Source organism: Natrix helvetica (genome assembly GCF_964273705.1).
Source record: "Natrix helvetica genome assembly, chromosome: 8".
Lineage (NCBI taxonomy): Eukaryota > Metazoa > Chordata > Lepidosauria > Squamata > Natricidae > Natrix > Natrix helvetica.
Window position 1 is genome coordinate 11,770,072 of NC_138559.1, and position 20,644 is coordinate 11,790,715.

Consider the following 20,644-nt stretch of genomic DNA (forward strand, 5'->3'; position numbering starts at 1 on the left):
CAAAAAAAAAAAAGTTGTAGAGAGGAAAAATAGCATGAAAAAATGCCCAAGCGTACAATGAAATAACATTTTCCCTGGAATCAGAACCCTAAATAATGATGAAAAAAAAAAACCCATTCTCCTAGGTTCGTCGATCTCAACAGAACGTGAGGTTTTACTTTCACTCTTTTCCAAAGGAGAAAAGAATTTCAGTTTAATCCTCAAGGGTGGACTACGGCATTCTTATTGAGTTACCAGATGGCCGAGAAGTGTGTGTGACTGCTACATTTTTTAAAAATTATACAATCCTCCTTCCAGCAGTCTGCAGTTTCCTTGGTTCCTCACACTTCAGTTCAGTCCCAGAGAAAGATCTCAAGAAGGAACTTCTTTCCTGGGGTTTTCGGTTTGGAAGTGAGAATGGTGAGGGAGGCTTTAGAGCAATCGCAAAATACATAAAAGAAAACAACCCATCAGGATCATTTTCTGGCTCCTTCAAAGCAATATGCCGTACAACTGCGTCAAAAAGGAAGGGAAACAAATACGCATTCAAAAATGTAGATAACGGTAGAAAAAGACCTCATTTTCCACTGGGAAAGAAACTGAAAGGTGAAATTTGGCATAATATTAGTTCAGCTTAAGGAAATCGACCCTGGCTGTCCTTTGGAAAGACTGAGGCTCAAGTTCAAATACTTTGGTCACCAAATGAGAAGAGAGGACTCTTCATTGGAAAAGACGCCGAGGTTGGGAAAGATGGAAGACAAGAAGAGAAGGGAATGGCAGAGGATAGACAGTCCTCTGATTGACACAAAGAACATGAGTTTGGGTGAACTCCAGCAGACAGTGAAGGACAGGAGGGCCTGGTCTGTTGTGGTCCAAGAGGTCACGAACAGTCAGATGCGACTTACTGACTGAACAATAACAAACAATTCAGCTTATGAAGTGAAATATAGAATTCCAGTGTTGAAAAAGATTTGGGGAGTTTTGTTATCATCTAGTCCAGCTCTCTTTCCAGTCCAAGATTTATAATGTAGGCTGTCATCTTGTTAGATGATTGCCCAATCATGAAAGAAAAGAGGCAAACTCACCAAGTCGAGAACAAATTGTTTGATAGTCAAATAGGTTCTACTATTGGGAAGTCTTACTTAAGCTTACACCAAATAACCTCCCTCTAGAGCAGTGTTTCTCAAACTTTTTTTAACCATCGCCCCCTTAAGACACAATTTGATTTGCCACCGCCCCCTAAAGATTTTTAATTGTATAATATACAAAATGTATTAAATTGCAAAATGTATTACATGTAAATAAATTACTGGGCATCTCCGACGTCTGACACACAAATGACGATCTGTAACGTGATTGGCTGTTCAGACAGAAGGGAAGGACGTATCCGAAACTGGCATTTTCGCTCGTCAGATGTGCCAAGGACGCCTAAACTCTAAGGAAGAAGACCCAGTAACCCCAACAGCACAGCCATAGAAATTTAAATAGAATACCGTAGAAATTTGATCACCTTTCTATGAGATTGTATTGAAATTTCTATTCCTTGTGCTACTGGGGAAGCCTTCATTCCTGGTGCAGTGAAAGGAGGCTGACTCACACAGCAGTCACTGCGCGCGGCAAACACTAGACCCCCAGTAGCACAGCCATAGAAATTTGAATAGGATACCATAGAAATTTGATCAGCATTCTATGGGATTTTATTGAATTTTCTATTCCTTGCGCTACTGGGGACGCAATGTTAGACCCAAGACTGACTAAGGAAGTGCACATTCGCTCGTATGAAAGCCATGTTTCCAACAGCAACGATCAGTGTTGCAGGTTTGCCCGCGTGCCGCGCCCAATGACTGCTGTGTGAGTCCGCCTAGTCACAGAACAAGTAATAAATAGAATTTGCTCAACGCCCCCTTCTGTACGTTCAACGCCCCCATGTAAGGCGGAACTTCCTACCGCCCCCTTGCACTTCTTTAACGCCCCCCAAGGGGGCGGTACGGACCACTTTGAGAAACACTGGTCTAGAGCCTCTAGTTCAAGTTTTGTCAAGTAGAGAAATGGAAAATAAAAGTTTATCTTTAGAAAGTTACCTCTTCTAAGCTGCTTCACTGATATTCCTACTCCAAACATCTGCTTTATTAAATATTAGGAATCTTCTATTCTATTTTGTGTGTACATAGCCACATAGGTATGCATTTTTAAAACTGACAATGTTACCTAGTTGGGTAATAAAATATCTGCAAGCAAACAATGAAGCTCAGCTAGCACCAATTCAACCCTGAGCTACAAATATTTTCTTCTATTGGTAAAATTATTATTGTCAAGCATTGCATAGTATGCAAGAAAACAAGCACGTTCAGAGAGCACCAAGGACGCTTCTTTCAGGATTTTATAGATCTATTTAAAATCTTCTTTAATTCTGTATAGTTTTTCATTTCTCTCTAAGATCAGAGTCCTCAGATGATTAATTGCAAGACTAAAGGTTTTCATTTGAAAGTAAAAAGCCAAATAAGTGTGCTACTAACTTCACAAATACAGTTTTGCAGGATAAAACATAAGGTCCTCTCTAAAGATCTGTTGCAGCCTCTCACCCTTAAGCAAGTTCCACTAGTTGACAAGTATTTCACTTTGTTTGACAACATATGTACATTTCACCAATCAGATCTGCATGTTGAAAGAATGTGAAAGGGTGTTGTTTCAAGATCTGGAAAAAATTAGCACACTTGTGTTTTTAATATTTTTAAGTTTAACATGGGATTTGCTGCAAATAGTGGTCAAGGCTGCTCCTTCTCGAGGGTTTCGGTAGAAATTCATGGTCAATTCTTTTTTTTCCCCCACAAAGGATGGATTTTAAAGGTGAACTGTTTGAAAATTGTAAGAGAGAGAAATGGATTTATACTACATGCACATATGAACTATAGGGATGGTTAAGGTTACGGATGGACAATATTTTAGAAGAAAATTAAAAAGAGAACAGGATGGCATGGACAATATTGAAAGCAGAGATTTTTCTAATAAATAAAGAAAACAATATGTTATTATGGTGGCCTTGGTAATTACCATACGTTTCGCAGTATAAGACACACATCCTCCCCCAAAAGAGGGTGGAAATGTCAGTGCATCTTATACACCAAATATGGCCATTTTTGGCCTCCTGAAACCCCATTCCATATGTCCAATTTTTGCCCAAAATGGGCTTGTTTTTGGCAAAAACAGGGCACAGAGAGAGTTTGGGAGCCCTGCAGAGTGCTCCTGGGGGCTGGGGAGAGAAAAAACAGGATGCATAGGGGGCCTCCATTTGGGAGGCCAAAAACGGGCCTGTTTTTAGCAAAACATTAGCCTGTTTTTCGTAAAAATTGGATGCATAGAGGGTTTGGGAGGCCTGCAGAGTGCTCCTGGGGGCTGGGGAGGGCAAAATCTAGATGCACAGAGGCCAGCAACTTTTTTTTTTCATGTTTTCCTCTTCAAAATCTTGGCACGCCTTATACTCTGGTGCGTCTTATAGTCCGAAAAGTATGGTAATAAGGACTACACCAGGATTAAGCCATGACCAATGTTTCCCAATTTCTGGCCATAATTTTCTTGAAGCAAAACCTTCATCCATTGTGTACCTTTCAGTTCAGCGTTTTACCTTGATTATTCCCTTGTGTGGACTCAGAGATGCTGACTCCCAACTGGCTGCCGTAGGAGTTGATGCCCATCATGGCACTGTGAGCAGGAGAGCTGGACAAAGCAGGGATCTGACCTGGATTTCTTGGGACACTGTAGAGAGCTTCCGCAATATCAGCAGCTCGCTTCAGAATAATGTCCTGAAACAAGCAAACAAGAAGGACAAAAATCAGCATAAATTTTATTCCAGTTGGACTGGTTTGCTTTACAAATTAAAAGAAGAAGAAGAAAAAAAATCCTCCCCAGATGTTCAGCAAACATGTGTCTTGAGATGAAGAGGGACCAGATAAGATGTGTAAGAAAATACCAAGATCAGGTCTGCTGCTACTGCTGTTGTTATTTCTAATTCCTAAGGTTTCGTTCCAAATAGGCTCTCCGGCAAATTATACTTGGCTAACTGGCTAGTTTAAAAGTCCTCTTCCTCAAAGAGTTCATACTGTGAAGAGTAAACTGTTCCTTTCTGTTTGGCCTCTCTGTGCAGTGGAAGATTAACAGAATAAAAGGGCATCAGAAGGAAAGAGAAAGGAAGATAAAGGAGGAGATGCCAGAAAGAGAAAAAAGGGGTACCCCCCTCACTTGCCTCAACTCCATCAACTTTTGACATCTGAAATAGCTCTCTTTGAGGGAGATGAAGGGTCTAGAAACATGAAATATAAATAAATAAAGTCACTCTGATGAGAAATGTAGGAAAAAATACTACTCAATCCTCACCTAGAGCCCAAGTGAGCCATCTGTGGGTCCTAAAGCTGCGAAACATAATGACCTAAAAAGCCCTCTGGATCCTGACACTTGAGAACTCTAACAGGTGTTATCTGTCCCTGTTTTGGGAGGGCACTGAATGGGAGGGAGGGAATGGGAAGAAGGAATAAATATCATAGTAAAGGAGGGCTAGAAAAACTGGTAGATTGAAGGCAAAGAAATAAAGAATGGGCTAAAGGAAGATCTCCAAAATTACAAGCTTTTAAAAATGTTTGTAAAACTTTTTAGAAGTTTCTGTAGAAACCAAAATTATTCCGCAGTAATAAAATCATCCAATAGAGAAGGCTAACTGCACACTAGAAATTTCATCAGACAGGATGATGGAGGAGGATGGGTTGTATGCCCATCCTCTGCAAACGGAGATTGGAGGAAGGAGAAATTGTCTCCTCGGAATGGATTATTGGACTGAAACGGCAGATAAATTCTGTACCACAATGAGAAAGACCTCCCCAGTAGGACTGTAGAGGAGTCTTAATGGAGCATTAAGCCTCATCAGTTCCACTCAAGTAGGTCAGGTGAAAAGGTGGCTCGGGAGACGCTGCTAACACAACGCCTTCTTTACACATCCACGGGATAAAAAAAGAGAGGAGCTCTAACCTGATTGTTATGTGGTGTCCCATACAGTGCTTCAACCAGGTCGGCTGCTCGCTTCAACAGCATCTCCTGCAAGCAGAAAAGAAGGACAACCAAGGATGCGTCATGCATTGAAAAATGTGGCGGTAAAAGCTAGGCAAGCACAGTGTGAAACACAACAGACCTTGAAATCAAACAGAACAAATGCTAATGTCTTTTTTTTAAAAAAAAAAAACACTAGTCTTTTTAAAAATTATTATTATTTATTAGTAATTCATATCTCACCATTCTGTTTTTGCGCTCCCAGTAGCTTTTCGTCACAAAAACAAATAGTGGGAAGAACAAACTTAACCGGGCTCCCTTAATTCAATCATGCTCTGAACATGTTAAGCCATAAAGCATGGTTTACAAAAACACCATGTTAAACTAAACCAATCCATTAGCTCATATCATAAGTCCGCCTAGAGCAGGGGTGTCCAAACTTGGGAACTTTAAGACTTGTGGACTTCAACTCCCAGAATTCCCCAGCCAGCCATGCTGACTGGGGAATTCTGGGAGTTGAAGTCCACAAGTCTTAAAGTTCTCAAGTTTGGACACCCCTGGCCTAGAGTCAACCATGATGTACTCAATTCTTTCATCTTTATTTTCATTTATTTTATTCAGTTTTATTTTGCACGTTGTGCGCCTTTTATTTTTATTGAGTTTAGAGTTGCTGTTTTTCCTATCCTGGATGTTTCAACCTGTATCTGTTCTGTCCGAGCCACCGAGTGTCTCTTTAGATTGTGGCAACACAGAAATGTGTTTAATAAATAAACAAACTCACCCTATACTGAGCATACGATATGGAGGGGCTGACATACACTGTACAGGCAGCTCTTGATTGAGAACCATTTGTTCAGTGACCTTTTGAAGTGATAACGGCACTGGAAAAAATGACTCGTGAGCCATTTTTGACACTTTGCAGCATCCCCACAGCCACGTGATCAAAATACAGATGCTTGGCAACAGACACATATTTACGATGGTTGCAGTGTTCCACTGCAATCTGGCTTGCAATTGGGTTGTTATGCCCAGCGTGGCTTCTCCATTGATAAGAAAGGTCAATGGAGAAGACAGATTCACTTAACAACTATGTTACTAACTTAACAACTGCAGAGATTCACTTAACAATTGTGGCAAGAAAGGTCATGAAACGGGGACAAAATTCACTAAACAAATGTCTCACTTAACAACAGAAATGTTGGGGTCAGTTGTGGTTATAAGTCGAGGATTACCTGTATTGGGCCTAAACTGGCTACACAGATCAGGGTTGGGCAAACAACGGTAGAATAAAATGTGGGAAGTAGATTTGTGGTTCAGAAGGCCAGACCAAGGCAGCCATTTATCTTTTATCTTGTCATGTGAGTGAAGTCAAGAGGCGAGGAAGGGATCTTTACCTTTGCTAGTCGTTCTGGATCACCTGGATGTCTTGGGATGACCTTCTGGAGTCTTTGGAAACCATAATCTATGGTTGGCTCATTTAAAGCTGAAAAAGAGGGTGGAAAAAGAGGAACAAGTGAAATTTTTGTAGGGGAAGGGAAAAAAACCCCAAAGTTGAAAATTATTTTGCACTGGGGAAAAAAAGAAAAAGAATAATGGAAAAAAACCAATAATTAATGTTGCACGCATATGAAGGAATGGATAATAGAAGCTAAGTAATCAAGAGGGAGAGAGAAAATAAGCTTTTCAACATTTGTGACAGCTATTGCTCAAAGAGCAGGTACACCTATGGCCAGAAGAAAATTTGCACAGGTTTATCTTGTGCACAGTAGGGACCCATTCTTCAACAGGGAAGCCCTTCAGATGCTCATTCACACCCTAGGCACCTCACAATTGGACTATGGCAATGTGTTTTGCATGGGGCTGCCCTTATAAGCCATCTGGAACTTGCAGATGGTTCAAAATGTAATTGTGTCAACAGTAATGGGTGCTTCCCATTATGCCCATCACTGCCACCTTACATGTATTTTTACCAGTCAGCTTCTGTGAAATGGGAAGTAGAAATAACCCTGAGAAAAAAGAGGATGAATCACAATCAAGACAATCAAGATAAAATAAATTTTAGTCTGAGACAGAAACTTAGTTTTAAAAAGCATATGACACTTTTAATAACCCTAACCTTGGGTGATACAAGGAAGAACCACAGCCTAGGCAATAGTTTGGTAAGAGAAATCAAAGTCCAAAGCATCTCAGAAGGACTCAGATATCTGGAAAGTTAAAGCCAGGGTGGAGAGAAGCGCCTTCAGGCTTGCAAGATCATGTTACTGTAACTTTACAATAAAGATAGAATTAGTTTTGGAGATTTTGCTTTGCTGTCTAGACTTCCTCAAAGGGGTAAGAGACCTGACACTCCCTTTCAAGTATTCAGACTTGCAAGATTCTTTTATTGTAACTTTTTAATAAAATGTGTATTGGAGTTCATAATTTTGGATATATCAAGTCTGGTATACTTAAAAGAACTGACATTCTGGGGACAGGTCAAGATTCTAATTGGATATATTGTAAATTGACCAACTTTTTCTAATTGGGCAGCCTTAACAAATCAAATCAATCAAATTGAATCAATCAAATCAATTATCAACTTTTTCTGAGCAAGAAATGATAAAACAGATCTCTTAGACAATTAAGATAGTTTGGGCTTACAGTATTGCTGCCTAGCAATGAATAACCCTTAAAGAACCATCTTGGTCATCCAAAAGGAACTACGTTATCTTGCAATGTAGAACTTCTTCTCTAATTCTTCTTGCACTTGATGTGTCAAAAGGGTCTAATGTAGAGGTCTACCCAGTGAAGGGCAAATCCTGGAGAAGATCACTGGTTTTACTTTTCTTTCAATCAATTGGTACCTTGATGATCAATACAACTACAGATGTGGTTTTGGACAGAAAAAAAATGAAGTCAGAGAAAAGCCAAAAAAAAAAATCCCTTGCAAAATGGTTTAGGCAAGGGTGATAAGATCATTATATTTTGCATGGAGTGCACATGCATTTATTTAGAGAACAACCTCTGCACTCGCTCATCAATAAAATGGTCCACACCTATATTTCTCAAGAGGTCTCCTAAAAATTCATAGTTTAAGTTGAATAGAACCAATTATAATGGCATCTCCAAAGATGGCTGCCAAAAGACTATTAGGGATCTCAGCATTGTAGAGTAGATGGGAAGTTGGACAAGCATTTCAAAAGGAGGCAAAACAATTTAGTTACAGCTTCCCAGAAAACCCCAAAAAGAATCCATGGAGTCATCAGGAGAAGAACTCAACTCAAGGAAAATCTGTGTTTATCCAAATAGTAGGTAATTTGCCCCTTTAAAATGTCCATCTTGCTCCCTTCTTCGTTAGTTCATCAGGTCAGTAAGATAAATTCAAAATGGCAGACATTTTGCAATCATCTGCCTGCCATTAATAGGGCCATGAGGGGGTACTTGGCCAAAGCGAATGCCCAACCGTTTCTGACCCATATTAGTTTTTAGACGTTTTTTGGAAATCTATTCCACGGCATTTCTCCATTCATCTGATTTTCTTTTTTTTTTAAGTGTAAATTGGTAGTTAATTGTGGATTTATGATTTTTTTTTTTGCAAAAGATACATATCACACAATGGCATTGTTTTCAGCTGCAAACATTCTGATAATGTTAACTTTCATAATTAAAAGATGGCTTATCTTCTTTTAATCAGCATCTTGCAATTCAGAGAACTCCCCAAAAAAGAAATAGAAAATAATAAAAAATAGAGTTCCAGGAGGTGCAAACTGGAAATGGTCATAGCATAGTGAGCAAAAACCCTTTAGCATTGCAACTTTGCTTTGTTGGAATGTGAAGTTAAACCTGGTGCCAATTCAGCTTTTTATCTGGCCTCGGATTTTCCCATCTGGCTGTCTTTAGCAGAACAGAATGGAAGTACCCTACGTAGCCATAATAGGCTCTGGTGACATGGATTTTGATTTATTTTAATGGAATAATGATAGGCCAGTTTAAAGATTGTTGGATGGAATCAAATGGGGGTTGAATGGGAAAGACTTAGACCTAAGAATGTCAACTTTGCTATACTTAGAAAAAGAATTCAATGCCTATTGGGAAACATTCTGGATCGCTTAAGAAGTTTAATAATACACATTTCAACTGCCATAGAATCTATTTCCCTTCTGGGAGCAGAGCAGAGAAATTGTGCCAATAATCGTGAGAATTTGTCAGAAGCCTCTTGAGATCTTATATATCACTATCTGCCATTTCTCTTGTTCGTTCCGAGCCTAATAGTTGAAGTAAGTTACATGTCTTGGATCAAGCTACAGGGATTATAAATTGGAGAACTTTAAAAAAAAAGGAAAAGAAAAGAAAACCCAATGATCTAAATGCTCATACTTAACCAAGAATATCTAATGGGAATATTCAAGTTTGTAACACAGGGATAAAATCTGACTACTACTTAATATTAATTTTGAAGAAGGCTATCTTAAATATGGATTCATTTCACCTTAAATATGGACTTATTTCATGGTGGTAACCTGGAAGACTAGGTTTAGAATTATAAGCATTTAATTTTTAAATATCTTAAAATTCTAGCTTTTGGGCTTTTCTAAAACAGTAATATAGATGAGAGCTGTTTCTAAGACCCTCTGGAATGAGCTGCCCCCGGAGCTTCGCATAATCCCTGACCTCCGGTCCTTCCGACGCGCCCTAAAAAGTTGGCTTTTCCAGCAAGCCGGCCTGGCCTGTTAATTTTATTTAATTTTTAAAATGTGAGTGTTATATAAATTGGGTTTGTTTTTGGGACTGTTTCTAATTTCCTTTTAACTTTTGTACTATGTGTTTTTTAATGCTGTACGCCGCCCTGAGTCCTTGGGAGAAGGGCAGCATATAAATCCAATAAATCCAAATCCACTAGTTCGGGTTTTTATTTTATTTTATTTTATTTTAAAATGCTAACAGTTTGGGATTAAGGATCCCTTTTTACCTTGGCCATGCAGATCAATACAGGTAGACCTCGACCATAATTGAGCCCAAAATTTCTGTTGCTAAGTAGGACATTTGTTCAGTGAGCCTTGCCCGTTTTATGACCTTCCTTGCCACAGTTGTTAAAGTGGATCGCTGCAATTGTTAAGTTACTAACATGGGTATTAAGTGAATCTGGCTTCCCCATTGACTTCGCTTGTCAGAAGGTTGCAAAAGGAGATCACATGACCCCGGGACACTGCAACTGTCATAAATATGACTCAGTTGCCAAGCATCTTAATTGTCACCATGTGACCATGGGTGTCAACTTCAAACCGAACCTGGCAGAAGCCGTTTTGCTGGTTCTCAGTTTCCACACAGAATGGGGGAGGGGGAGGCTGGAATGCACTGCCAGACACAACATCGCTCTGTCTCGTGGGAACCAAGGTCATCTCCACAGGTGTGGAGAATGGAGTGGAATTCCTAGGGATTCCACCAATGAACCTAATTGGACTATGTGACCTGTGACACTTTGGGAGGGGATCATTTATGATTTTAAGTACCGTATTTTGGAGTATAAGACGCACCGGAGTATAAAATGCACCGTAGTATAAGACGCACCAAGGTTTTGAAGAAGCAAATTTTTAAAAAACTAGGTGGGTAGATAGAGGGATAGAGAGGGAGAGAAAGAGAGAGAAATACAGTATGTAGGTAGGGAGAGAGAGAGTAGTTAGTTAGGTAGATAGGTAGGTAGGTAGATAAAAGGAGAGAGAGAGAGAGAGAAAGAGAGAGAGAGAGAGAGAGAGAAATACAGTAAGTAGGTAGGTAGAGGGATAGGGAGAGAGAAATAGAAAGAGAGAGAGAAATACAGTAGATAGGTAGGGAGAGAGAGAGAGTAGGTGGGTAGGTAGATAAGAGGGATAAAGAGAGGGGGAGAGGGAGAAATACAGTAGGTAGGGAGGAAGAGAGAGAGAGTAGGTAGGTAGATGTTTCCAGATGTATTTATCCATGTGCTGGAGAAGGAAATCGCTGACAATCTGCAGCACCTAAGACTTTGTTTCTGCTGACACAGCACTTGATCAATGTAATCTCATCAATCAGTTAAAAAGCTTTCCAAAAGGAAAAAAAAAAGCTTTTGCACTCTGCAAACCTCCCAAAAAGGGCCCATTTTTTTAAAGGCATGAATAGCCTTGGGGGGTCTTGCAAAGTGCTCCTGAGGGGGTGGGGGCCCAAAAATGAGCAAAATACAAGCCATTTTTTCACAAAAATGGGCCCGATTTTTGTCCAAAAAATTTGCATGCATAGCCTTTTGGAGGGTTATAGAGTGCTGCTGGGGCTGGGGGGGGGGAAACGGGCCGTGTTTTGCTTATTTCTGCCCTCCCCAGCCCCCAGGAGCTCTCTGAAAGCCTCATAAGGCTATGCACAGCCATTTTGGTGAAGGGAGGCAAAAAATGCTGTATTCGACCCAGATTTTCAGCCTCTTCTTTGAGGGAAAAATGTGCATCTTGTACTCCAAAATATATGGTGTACTGAAACCATGGGAAATATTCATAGTTGGTTTTACATTTGATCGTGCCAATATGATCTGCCCAATAAAGACGTTCTTTGAGAAACATCTGAGTCTCGGAGTTCTGGTTTGCTTGGGCTCATTTGTCAGAACTTTGACAATGGGAATGCTGTAATGGTGGTAAGTGTGAAAAACAGTCATAAGTCACTTTTTTCAGTGATGCTGTAACTTTGAATAGTCACTAAACGAACTGTTGTAAGTCAAAGGTTATCTATAATAATGGTATTGAATGCCAAAGTGGATGTGTGACTTCCAGGTTCTGGAATGTTAATGCAAGCAAGTTGAACCTGGTTTCCTATTGCTAGTTTTTCAGTGCAATGAAAAACAAAATCAACCATCACTGTGATTATGGAGAGGAACAAATGAGATCTTGGTTCATTCAATGTCATGCACTCATATTCAGCTTTATCTCTCATCTCTTACTCTTTGTCTATTGTGATTTTGCTATTGATGGTTTCAAGGTGAGAGATCTCCTAGCTGAAGGTTCAAGATCTCTTCCAACTATATCTTAAAAATCAGTATACCCGAACTGTCTGTTGCAAACTGGAGTGAGTATTCAGCAAACTTTCAACTTAGTAGACCAGGGGAGTCAAACTCACAGCCTGTGGGCTGCATCCGGCCCCCAGGGTGCTTAGAACTTAGACCCACAGGGCCACCCTGCCTCTGCCAGCTAAAATGGAGTTCCCACAATGCCTCTGCCAGCAAAAATGGAGCTACATTTTTGCTGGCACAGCACTTGGGCTGCCACAGACTCCTCTGACATGAGTGATGTCAAACTGGTCATGCCTACCTGGCCCCCTGAGGTCAAACACAAGCCTTAGGCAGCCCTCAATAAAATTGAGTTGACACCCCTGTAGTAGACCAAAAAGGAGAGCAGGTTGCCAAATATCTCTTAAACCTGAATGGGCTTTTATTCATGGATATCTTATGCATTTTACACATGTACGGATGGCAAGCAAGATTTTACATGCTTATGCACCGCAGTGTGTCATATATGGACAGATTTTAGTTTGTTGCCTCTGAAACCAATGGTTTAGTGGTGTTAAATCCCTGCTTTTCCCCCAAAACAAAATCAGCAGGGAGATACTTTCACGATTCAGTCTGTCATTTCAGATTTCAAAACTCCACAAAGAGCTGTCTAACTAATTAAGCCACGGAGGGGTTTCTCCCACCCTACCGGGCCAGGAGGAAAGATGCCCAGCATGATAACCAGTGCTTGGCTTGGCACCCTGATCGGTCTCATGATTGTCATCCACACTACCCTGATAGAGGCTCCCCTGAAAGAAATTGCTAGCAGATCTTTAACTAGAGCAATGCTAGCGTGGCATCCTTCGCCATAACCTATTAAAAGTACCCATCGCAGAGAACATATGCATACAGATAACAGCTCCCCCGTTGACATTTAGATGTACCCTTGGAATTTATCTTTAATTTTTATAGTTGTCTTTTTAAAAAACAGTTTATGGGTCTTTCTTCAAACAAGCTGTCTCGGTGCTATTCCTGTTCCTCTAATGCCTAATCAGTTGGAACATGAAATGAATATTGGATTTGGTATTAAATATTGAAGGACCCTCCTCAGATCTTCAGCAGCTAAATCATGAACTCCTGAGATCCCTGCCTTTGCCATCTACATCTGCTTGCTAATAGGAACAGGACAAGAAAGCCTTTGTGGCAAACTCCCTTGGGTGCTGCTGACTGAAGCCTTGTCTCAACCCAGAGATTGCTATCAGCTTTCCCAGAGTTCAGACACTGATCAGATTAAAGCATGCATCCAAAACTTTAGCCGATCTCTATCCCCGGTCAGGAACAATAGCTCCAAATACGACAGAAACAAAATGTACACTAAGAGATGAGAAACTGAATATTTGCATTTCTATTCACCTGGATTTGCTCAGAAGTAAACAAGAACTGGGCATGGATTTAGCAATAGCCTGATTCTACTAGGGATACCTTTAGATTTTAGTTTGGAATGACCCAACTTTGCTTCTAAAAGAAACCGACATGTTAGGAGTGCTCTCTTATTCCACTTTTCCCACCCTACACAAAATGAACAGAATTGCTGGAATCTGTAGTTTGTTAGAATTTAGTGCCTTCTGTTCATCTATCTTACTTGCTTATAACCCACGATCAATGTGTAAAAGCACAATAATGTGACCCTGACTAGCATGTGTGAGGATTGCATCAAGAACTGTTGATGCAACATACATAGCAATAGCACTTAGCAATAGCACTTAAGACTTATATACTGCTTCACAGTGCTTTACAGCCTTCTCTAAGTGATTTACAGAATTGCCCTCAACAATCTGGGTCCTCATTTTATCCACCTTGGAAGGATGGGAGGCTGAGTCAACCTTGAGCCTGGTGAGATTTGAACTGGCAAATTGCAGTCAGCCGGCAGTCAGCAGAAGTAGCCTGCAGTACCACACTCTAACCACCGCGCCACTATACATACATAGGATGTTTTATCTGGGTGCATCTTTCTGTACAAGGATAAAACACTGTAACACAAAGGCAGTCTTGACTGGATTTTAAATACAGTTCTATCAAGATTTGTGTGTGTGTGATGTGCTGTGTGCACTGCACCAGTAAAACTCTGCGCACACACAAAAAGCAAGCAATGAAAAAAAAAGAGGGATACGGTCATACATATAATAATATCAATTTGAAGGTTGCATCTATCATGGCCATATTTGAATGGCTGGTCCTCAAGGATAAACTATATGATTTCATGTCATGTTATATTTCAGCAGATATTTGTCCTGTCTTGCCCTAATTAAAGAAACATCAGGAACTGCCACATGATAAAAATGTACAAGTCAAACAGATTAAGAATCATTGGAACCCATGTACATTTGAGCATTATGCCCCGTAATACTCAAATGTACAAAGACATTATAAATCTAAATATATTAAATTTAAAAAGATATTTAAAAATTTTAAATACTGGATTTGCATGGGCATAAGAGTCATCTTGCTAAGATGGACAGAAACCCCTGTTGGAAATAAGCAAAGTTCGGAGCTGTAAACAGCTGAAAAATATTGAAAAATGCAGATGGCATTAAAGGTTAGCCATCATTTGGGAAAAGCTGCTTGCCTGGTAAACCTAACCCTTTTGTAACTAGAGTTTCTGTTTGCTTTTGGTCTTCCCTTGTTCATATATCTTTTCTCCTCCATCCATTTTTTTTCTCCCATTTCTCTTCCTTTACCACTAGTACCGTTTCTTACCCTCATCTCCTATTCAGCCATTCTCTCCTCCCCCCCCTTAGTGATGAAAAAGAGGAACGTGTGTTTACATTTGTACTTGTTAGTTTCTATGAACGAGAGCAGTTGGTATGAGCATGGCTGGTTATATGCAGATAAATTAATTTTTTAAATTGAGTTTTTCTTTTACAAGCAATGAATTAATTTTATTTATGTACGGGGCTCTTATTTTACAAGCAATGAATTAATTTTATAATGGTTACTTTATTTTATAGGTAATTCATTTGAACCAGTGGTTATTAATTAATTTTTGTTTTGCCCTATCCATGCCCTTTTCTGGAGTGTGGCTTCACACACACACACACACACACACACACACACACACACACACACACCACAAATCTCATGCCCATTTAGAGAGGGAGGAATCCCTAGGATGGATTTCCCTTGGAATAACAATTTTAAGTTAACAAGACGGAAAAGCTGGGCATGTCGCAGGATACTTAGAGGGATAGTGTATAAATTGTATGATATTTTAAATTTTTATATTGTTTACTTATTAGCTGTACAGTTTTGGCCTATTTTATCCTCCTCCTATGCATACATGTATTTTATTTGGTGTTTTTTAATACGGACTGTACACCGCCCCGAGTCCCTTTCGGGAGAGGGGGCGGTATATAAGTGCTAATAAATGAAAATGAAAATAAATACTTTCCTAGCATTTATGGTTTATTTTTCCTTCTATTCCCTTTTCCCTTTGAGATGGGAGGACTTTCGTCCGCACTAGTAAATATGGCATTACCCGCCCTGCCAATTTAATATTCCTCTGGCAATTTTGCAGGAAATGTGTGGCATGTTTTCCAAGATAAGACAGGCTTGGGTTATAGAGAAAAACACTCTCCTGCTTCAGGCAAAACAAAAAGCAAAAAGCAAAACCAAAAACAGAATAATGAGTGGTTTCCTCTTTTAAAGCATACCATCATTGTCAATAATGTAATCTATAGCTTGTTTTAAAAAAAGGCTACTGTCGTCATAATAGGTTGTGGTCACCGCTGATAGAAGGAACACAGGAGAAAAGCAACACAGTGGGTTAATTGTGGAGCTTGGAAGTTCTTTTATTGTTCTGTGTCTTTCTTGAAAGCATTTTGCTACCAGCCAGAAAGAGCTGGGGGAATTGGTTACACCAGGTGCAGCTGTACTTAATAGTTGTGTTTATCACTTTGCTTGTCATGATCTACTTAGACGGAGAAGCTGAGAAATTGCTTGATTTTACCCTTGCTAATTTTGTGAAGCATCTTCTAGCAGGTAACAGCAAAACAACTCCCCACCCCTCTCCTTGGGTGAACCTAACAAAGAACCTTCTACCAATTTCCTTCCCTTCATTCCTCTCTGTATGGCCAAACAGCAGTGGTGGAGTGAAAAACAACCACAACCTACGGTCCTGTTTTTCATTCTTGCCTGGTTTTTCAGATTGGATAGATGCTCTGGTAAACATCTCCATTAAGGACCGTAGTGAGGATTATGCAGGACTACACTTACTTTCGGTCTGAAAGTTGCACCTGGTAAAGAACTAAAGCAACCAGCACTCCTTACACACACACACACACACACACACACACACACACACACACACACCCCAAAACAGTCTTCCAACAACTTCACTGGCTGGTTCAAGATTTTTTATCGAGATTCTTGGTGGAATGACTTTAGGTTGGATTTGGCATTCACGAAGGTCCGTTCATTTTTTCACCGGGGAAAATAAAGTCTTATTTCTGCTTATCAGCAGGAATATTGGGCACATGGGAGAACCCACTTTTGATTTTCCATAAGGTTGATATATCTCTGTTCATCCTTCTAAAAAAACCAACAACAGATAAAAAATTGCCCCTGCCAAGTCTTGTGTGTGTGTGTGTGTGTGTGTGTGTGTGTGTGCGCGCGCGCGCGCATGTGTTCAGCATTGGGAGACAGCATTGTCCAAAGATGCCTCTGTGGTCATGTGGCCAGTATGACTATATGCCGAGGTGCATAAAACACTGCTACTTTCTCACCAAGCTGGTACCTATTTATCTACTTACATTTGCATGCTTTCAAACAAACTGGGTTGGCATGAGCTTGGGGTTCATCCCTCTACACCCACCCAAAAGTGACGGTTCTGCATTCCCTGATAGCAAAGCCGAAATAGACATGGAGACATGGAATCCAGCAACTGTATAGTGGGACACAGCCTTTCAGTGAATCACCAAAGCTCTTTTCCCTTGGTGTAATATAAAAAGTTTTCAACTTCAACTCTCCGTAGGGAAATACATCCCTCTCCTGCCAGATCACTTTGATCTGGTTTCAGTATGCCCCAGTATAGAGGATAGACTGGAAGAAGACATGACTTCAGTAAATGGGAGCTCAGAATCAGGGCAAAGAGCCGGTCTTTTCTTTCACAACCATTCATCTATTTCTATTTTTCTTTTTCTTTTTGGTTTTCCTGATTTCTATTAAAGCTCAGAAATCCCATGGGAAGTGTATTCCCCTGTCCCTCCACCACTAGTGTAAGCAATCAGGGAGACTGTGCAGCATATGTTGTAGGAAATAACCCACCCATAGTGTGTCCCAACTATCACCACCGTCTCTAACAGAAACAAACAGAAACAAATAAACAAAGTAAGTTCAAAAAAAAAACACCCCACCTACTGAATTTCAACAGAAATTCTCAGGAAAAGAATTTTCTGTTCTGTTTTTATAAAGTTAGAAAACTTTGGAGAATTTGCAAGGCCTTTTAATTAAGGCTACTTCATTAGGACTAACTAAAGGAAAGCTCAAAAACAAGGAAGGAATATCCTCATGGTTTTTGTTTCCAGAACCTGATACTGAGAGGAGATCTAACTTGAAAACGCATAGTAGTTTTTCAACAAGGACGTCACATTCACAAAAACTATAAATTTGTTGAGACATTATCTGAACCCTCTTCTATTAATTCTTGAAATGAAACCACAGTTTTAACCCTTAGTAATTCAAGAGAGAGAAATACATGAAGTCCTTCCCCAGTCTCGACTTATGATATTTTCACATACCTGTATAAATAAATCTACCAGGAGCTCCTTTGCAAAATTGTTTGGATTTGTACGATAATGTTACTTCAACCACACCAGGGATGTGACGAGGAGGTGTTTGGACACGGATGGCATGTGGGGTGATCAGCTGAGAATAAAAAGAGACAACATGTTGAGACAGTTATGACAATTGTGATTCTGCCAGAAAAGGGGCACTCATTCTCAGTTGTGTGCCTGTTGATGAATCTGTAAGTCAACATTCAATAGAAGGGAACTTTCCCAGTATTTGAAAAAGTCTGAGTTATTTGGGTCAGCTCCAGATAAGTGTCTTGGGTCAAAAATTAAACAGGAAAAGGTTTTGCTAGTATAGAAAATACCAGAAAATTCCCAGATGGGAAAATAAATAAAATTCAAGGAGAAAGAAGGAAGGAAGGAAGGAAGGAAGGAAGGAAGGAAGGAAGGAAGGAAGGAAGGAAGGAAGGAAGGAAAGGGAAGGGAAGGAAGGAAGGGAAGGGTGGGAGGGAGGGAGGAAGGAAGGGAAGGATGGGAGGGAGGGAGGGTCAATGATGAACCATTTCCAAAACATTGTCAAGAAAAATAGCCTGATTCTGTCCGTGTCATCAATAGAAACCAATCTTGGCATGAGGACATCTTTACCTAATTAACTGTGAAGGGCTTGGAAATGGTTTTTCAGGCTTTGCATATATCCTGATTTGTTCTCACATTGTGCTTTTTGTACAATGTAAGAGTCTCTGGAAATAATATTGGCCCAAAGCTATGCTGTTGAACTAGTAGGTGATGCTAGTATATCATATAACACTGAACTGCATTGGCTACACTGGGGATAAGAATTCTCCCAGCATAATTTAAGGTATCTAACAATTGAAGCTCTTAAATGGTCCAGATTTTAATTATTTCGAAAGATTCATTCATTCATTATGAACCTGTCCAGGCATTAAAATCAAGAAAAGCCCTTCTCACTTTTAGAAGCCAGTTTCTTAGAAAGTATGAGAGACACCTTTCCCCTGTGTTTCCATCAACGTATAGAATACACTCCATTCTGACTCCTCTCTACATGGGGCTCCTCTTGAGATGCACCCGAAGGCTCCAGCTGGTTCAGAATGCAGCCGCGCGGGTTATTATGGGGAGTACTAGGTACTCCCATGTAACACCTTTCCTGCGTGAGCTGCACTGGCTGCCTGTGGCTTTTCGGGTGCGTTTCAAGGTGCTGATTGTCATCTTTAAAACGCTCCATGGCTCGGGACCTAGTTACCTGCGGGATCGCATTCTACCCCACACATCCCTGCGACCAATCCGCTCTCACAGAGAGGGACTCCTCCGGGTACCTTCCGCTAAGCAGGGCGGGCGGGCGGTGCCTAGGAATAGGGCCTTCTCTGTGATGGGCCCAACCCTCTGGAACGACCTCCCCCCCGATATTAGAACCACCTTGGACCTCCGCTCCTTCCGCAAGAAACTCAAGACCCACCTGTTTCGACTAGCTGGCCTGGCCTAATTGTAACTGTAATTGTACTTACAGGGAACACCCACTACTGACCTTCCTGGATGGCTTTTTAAATTTTAAATTTTGGGGTTTTAAATTGATTTTAGAATTGTTTTTAATTATTTAATTAGTTTGGGTTGTATATACAGACAGTATGTTTGCGTTGTTTGGTCTGATGTTTTATGTTATATTTTGTTGTTTTATACACGAACGGTCTGTACACCGCCCCGAGTCCCTACGGGGAGAGGGGGCGGTCTATAAATTTAATAAACCTAAACCTAAACCTCTTCAGAACATCTGTTAAGGCACATCTCCTTTGCAATTGCTTTTGTTTTATCTGTTGAATTTGGGGTGAGGAAGTGCCTGTGTTTTCTTGTTTTTGCCTGTTTCTTAGATAAAAATGTAAATGAATGTTCCATTGGAATAGAAAGATAGGTACTAATCAGGGGGTGGTACTCACTTACCTTTCCTACTGGTTTGCAAATGTGAGTGCACAGGCTACCTCCGTCCACACAAACAGCCTTCTGCACATGCTCTTTTGGTGAAAAAAATGGCCTAAATGGGATGCCGTAGAACCGGGGCAGGTGGGCAGGGACAACCGTGATTTCTGCTACCGGTTTGAGTAAACCGATCTGAACTGGTAGTATACCACCTTTGGTACTAATAAAGGAGAATATTTGTAGATCAGGATTGGCACGAGGGCTCCTTGGTCCTCTCTGAGCTTCCTTGTTTTCTTGCAGACATTTCATTACCCAAACTAGGTACCATCATCAATGCTAGTGATCAGTGCTTTTAATACCTAAAAAGATAGGTATTGAAACTTTAAATAAATGAGAATAAAGAATAGCATGTGAGTGTATATATGTGAGCATAGACGGATAGAAGAAACACAGAGAGAGGAAGACAATCTGAAGTTCCAGATGAGAAATACTTCTTAAATATTTCTTCCCCATCCTGGAATTCTCAACTCCTTGCTCTATTAAGTGGAATTTGTGATTTGTTTGTGCATTGCCTTGGGGATGTCTCCTCGTACATCACCTCTCAGGTTTCCAGGTTTTTCTTGAGAGCTGTGACTGTTAGAGGAGAGAGCTGTAACCTCCCTTAGTTGGGCTTTTGGTGACTGGCTGCTGTGTCTCTTGTAGTGGTCGTGTTTTGGTCTGTGACTGTAAATAAAGTATTATTATTAAGTGGAATTAACATAATTTGGAATTCCCCAAGATTTTTCTTTTGGATTTTTATTCTGACACTTTGTGAATTATTCCTTTGACTATCACCTCTGGTTTTGTCAAGTATGCTTTAATCCATGCACAGAAGTGCAGGCCTATGTGTAAAAGACAGGGTGTGTATGTGTGAGCATGCAAATGGATATGCCTGCTATCTATAATCACATCTGCA

At 40.3% G+C, this 20,644-nt stretch overlaps 1 protein-coding gene across 8 annotated transcripts in view; it reads right to left on the bottom strand.

Moving 5' to 3' along the window:
* The window catches only part of EBF2 (EBF transcription factor 2), a 258,315-nt gene that overhangs the window by 21,676 nt on the left and 215,995 nt on the right, over positions 1-20,644 (bottom strand). For 6 of the 8 annotated variants that reach the window (XM_081960763.1, XM_081960766.1, XM_081960767.1 and 3 more), the window contains 5 exons: positions 17,770-17,896; positions 6,408-6,496; positions 4,996-5,061; positions 4,220-4,276; positions 3,602-3,779 (listed from right to left, as the gene is read on the bottom strand). In XM_081960763.1, coding sequence (XP_081816889.1) covers positions 3,602-3,779; positions 4,220-4,276; positions 4,996-5,061; positions 6,408-6,496; positions 17,770-17,896 — 517 coding nt within the window. The remainder of the gene's footprint in view (positions 1-3,601; positions 3,780-4,219; positions 4,277-4,995; positions 5,062-6,407; positions 6,497-17,769; positions 17,897-20,644) is intronic. The other 2 variants (XM_081960768.1, XM_081960765.1) reach the window with 1 other exon arrangement.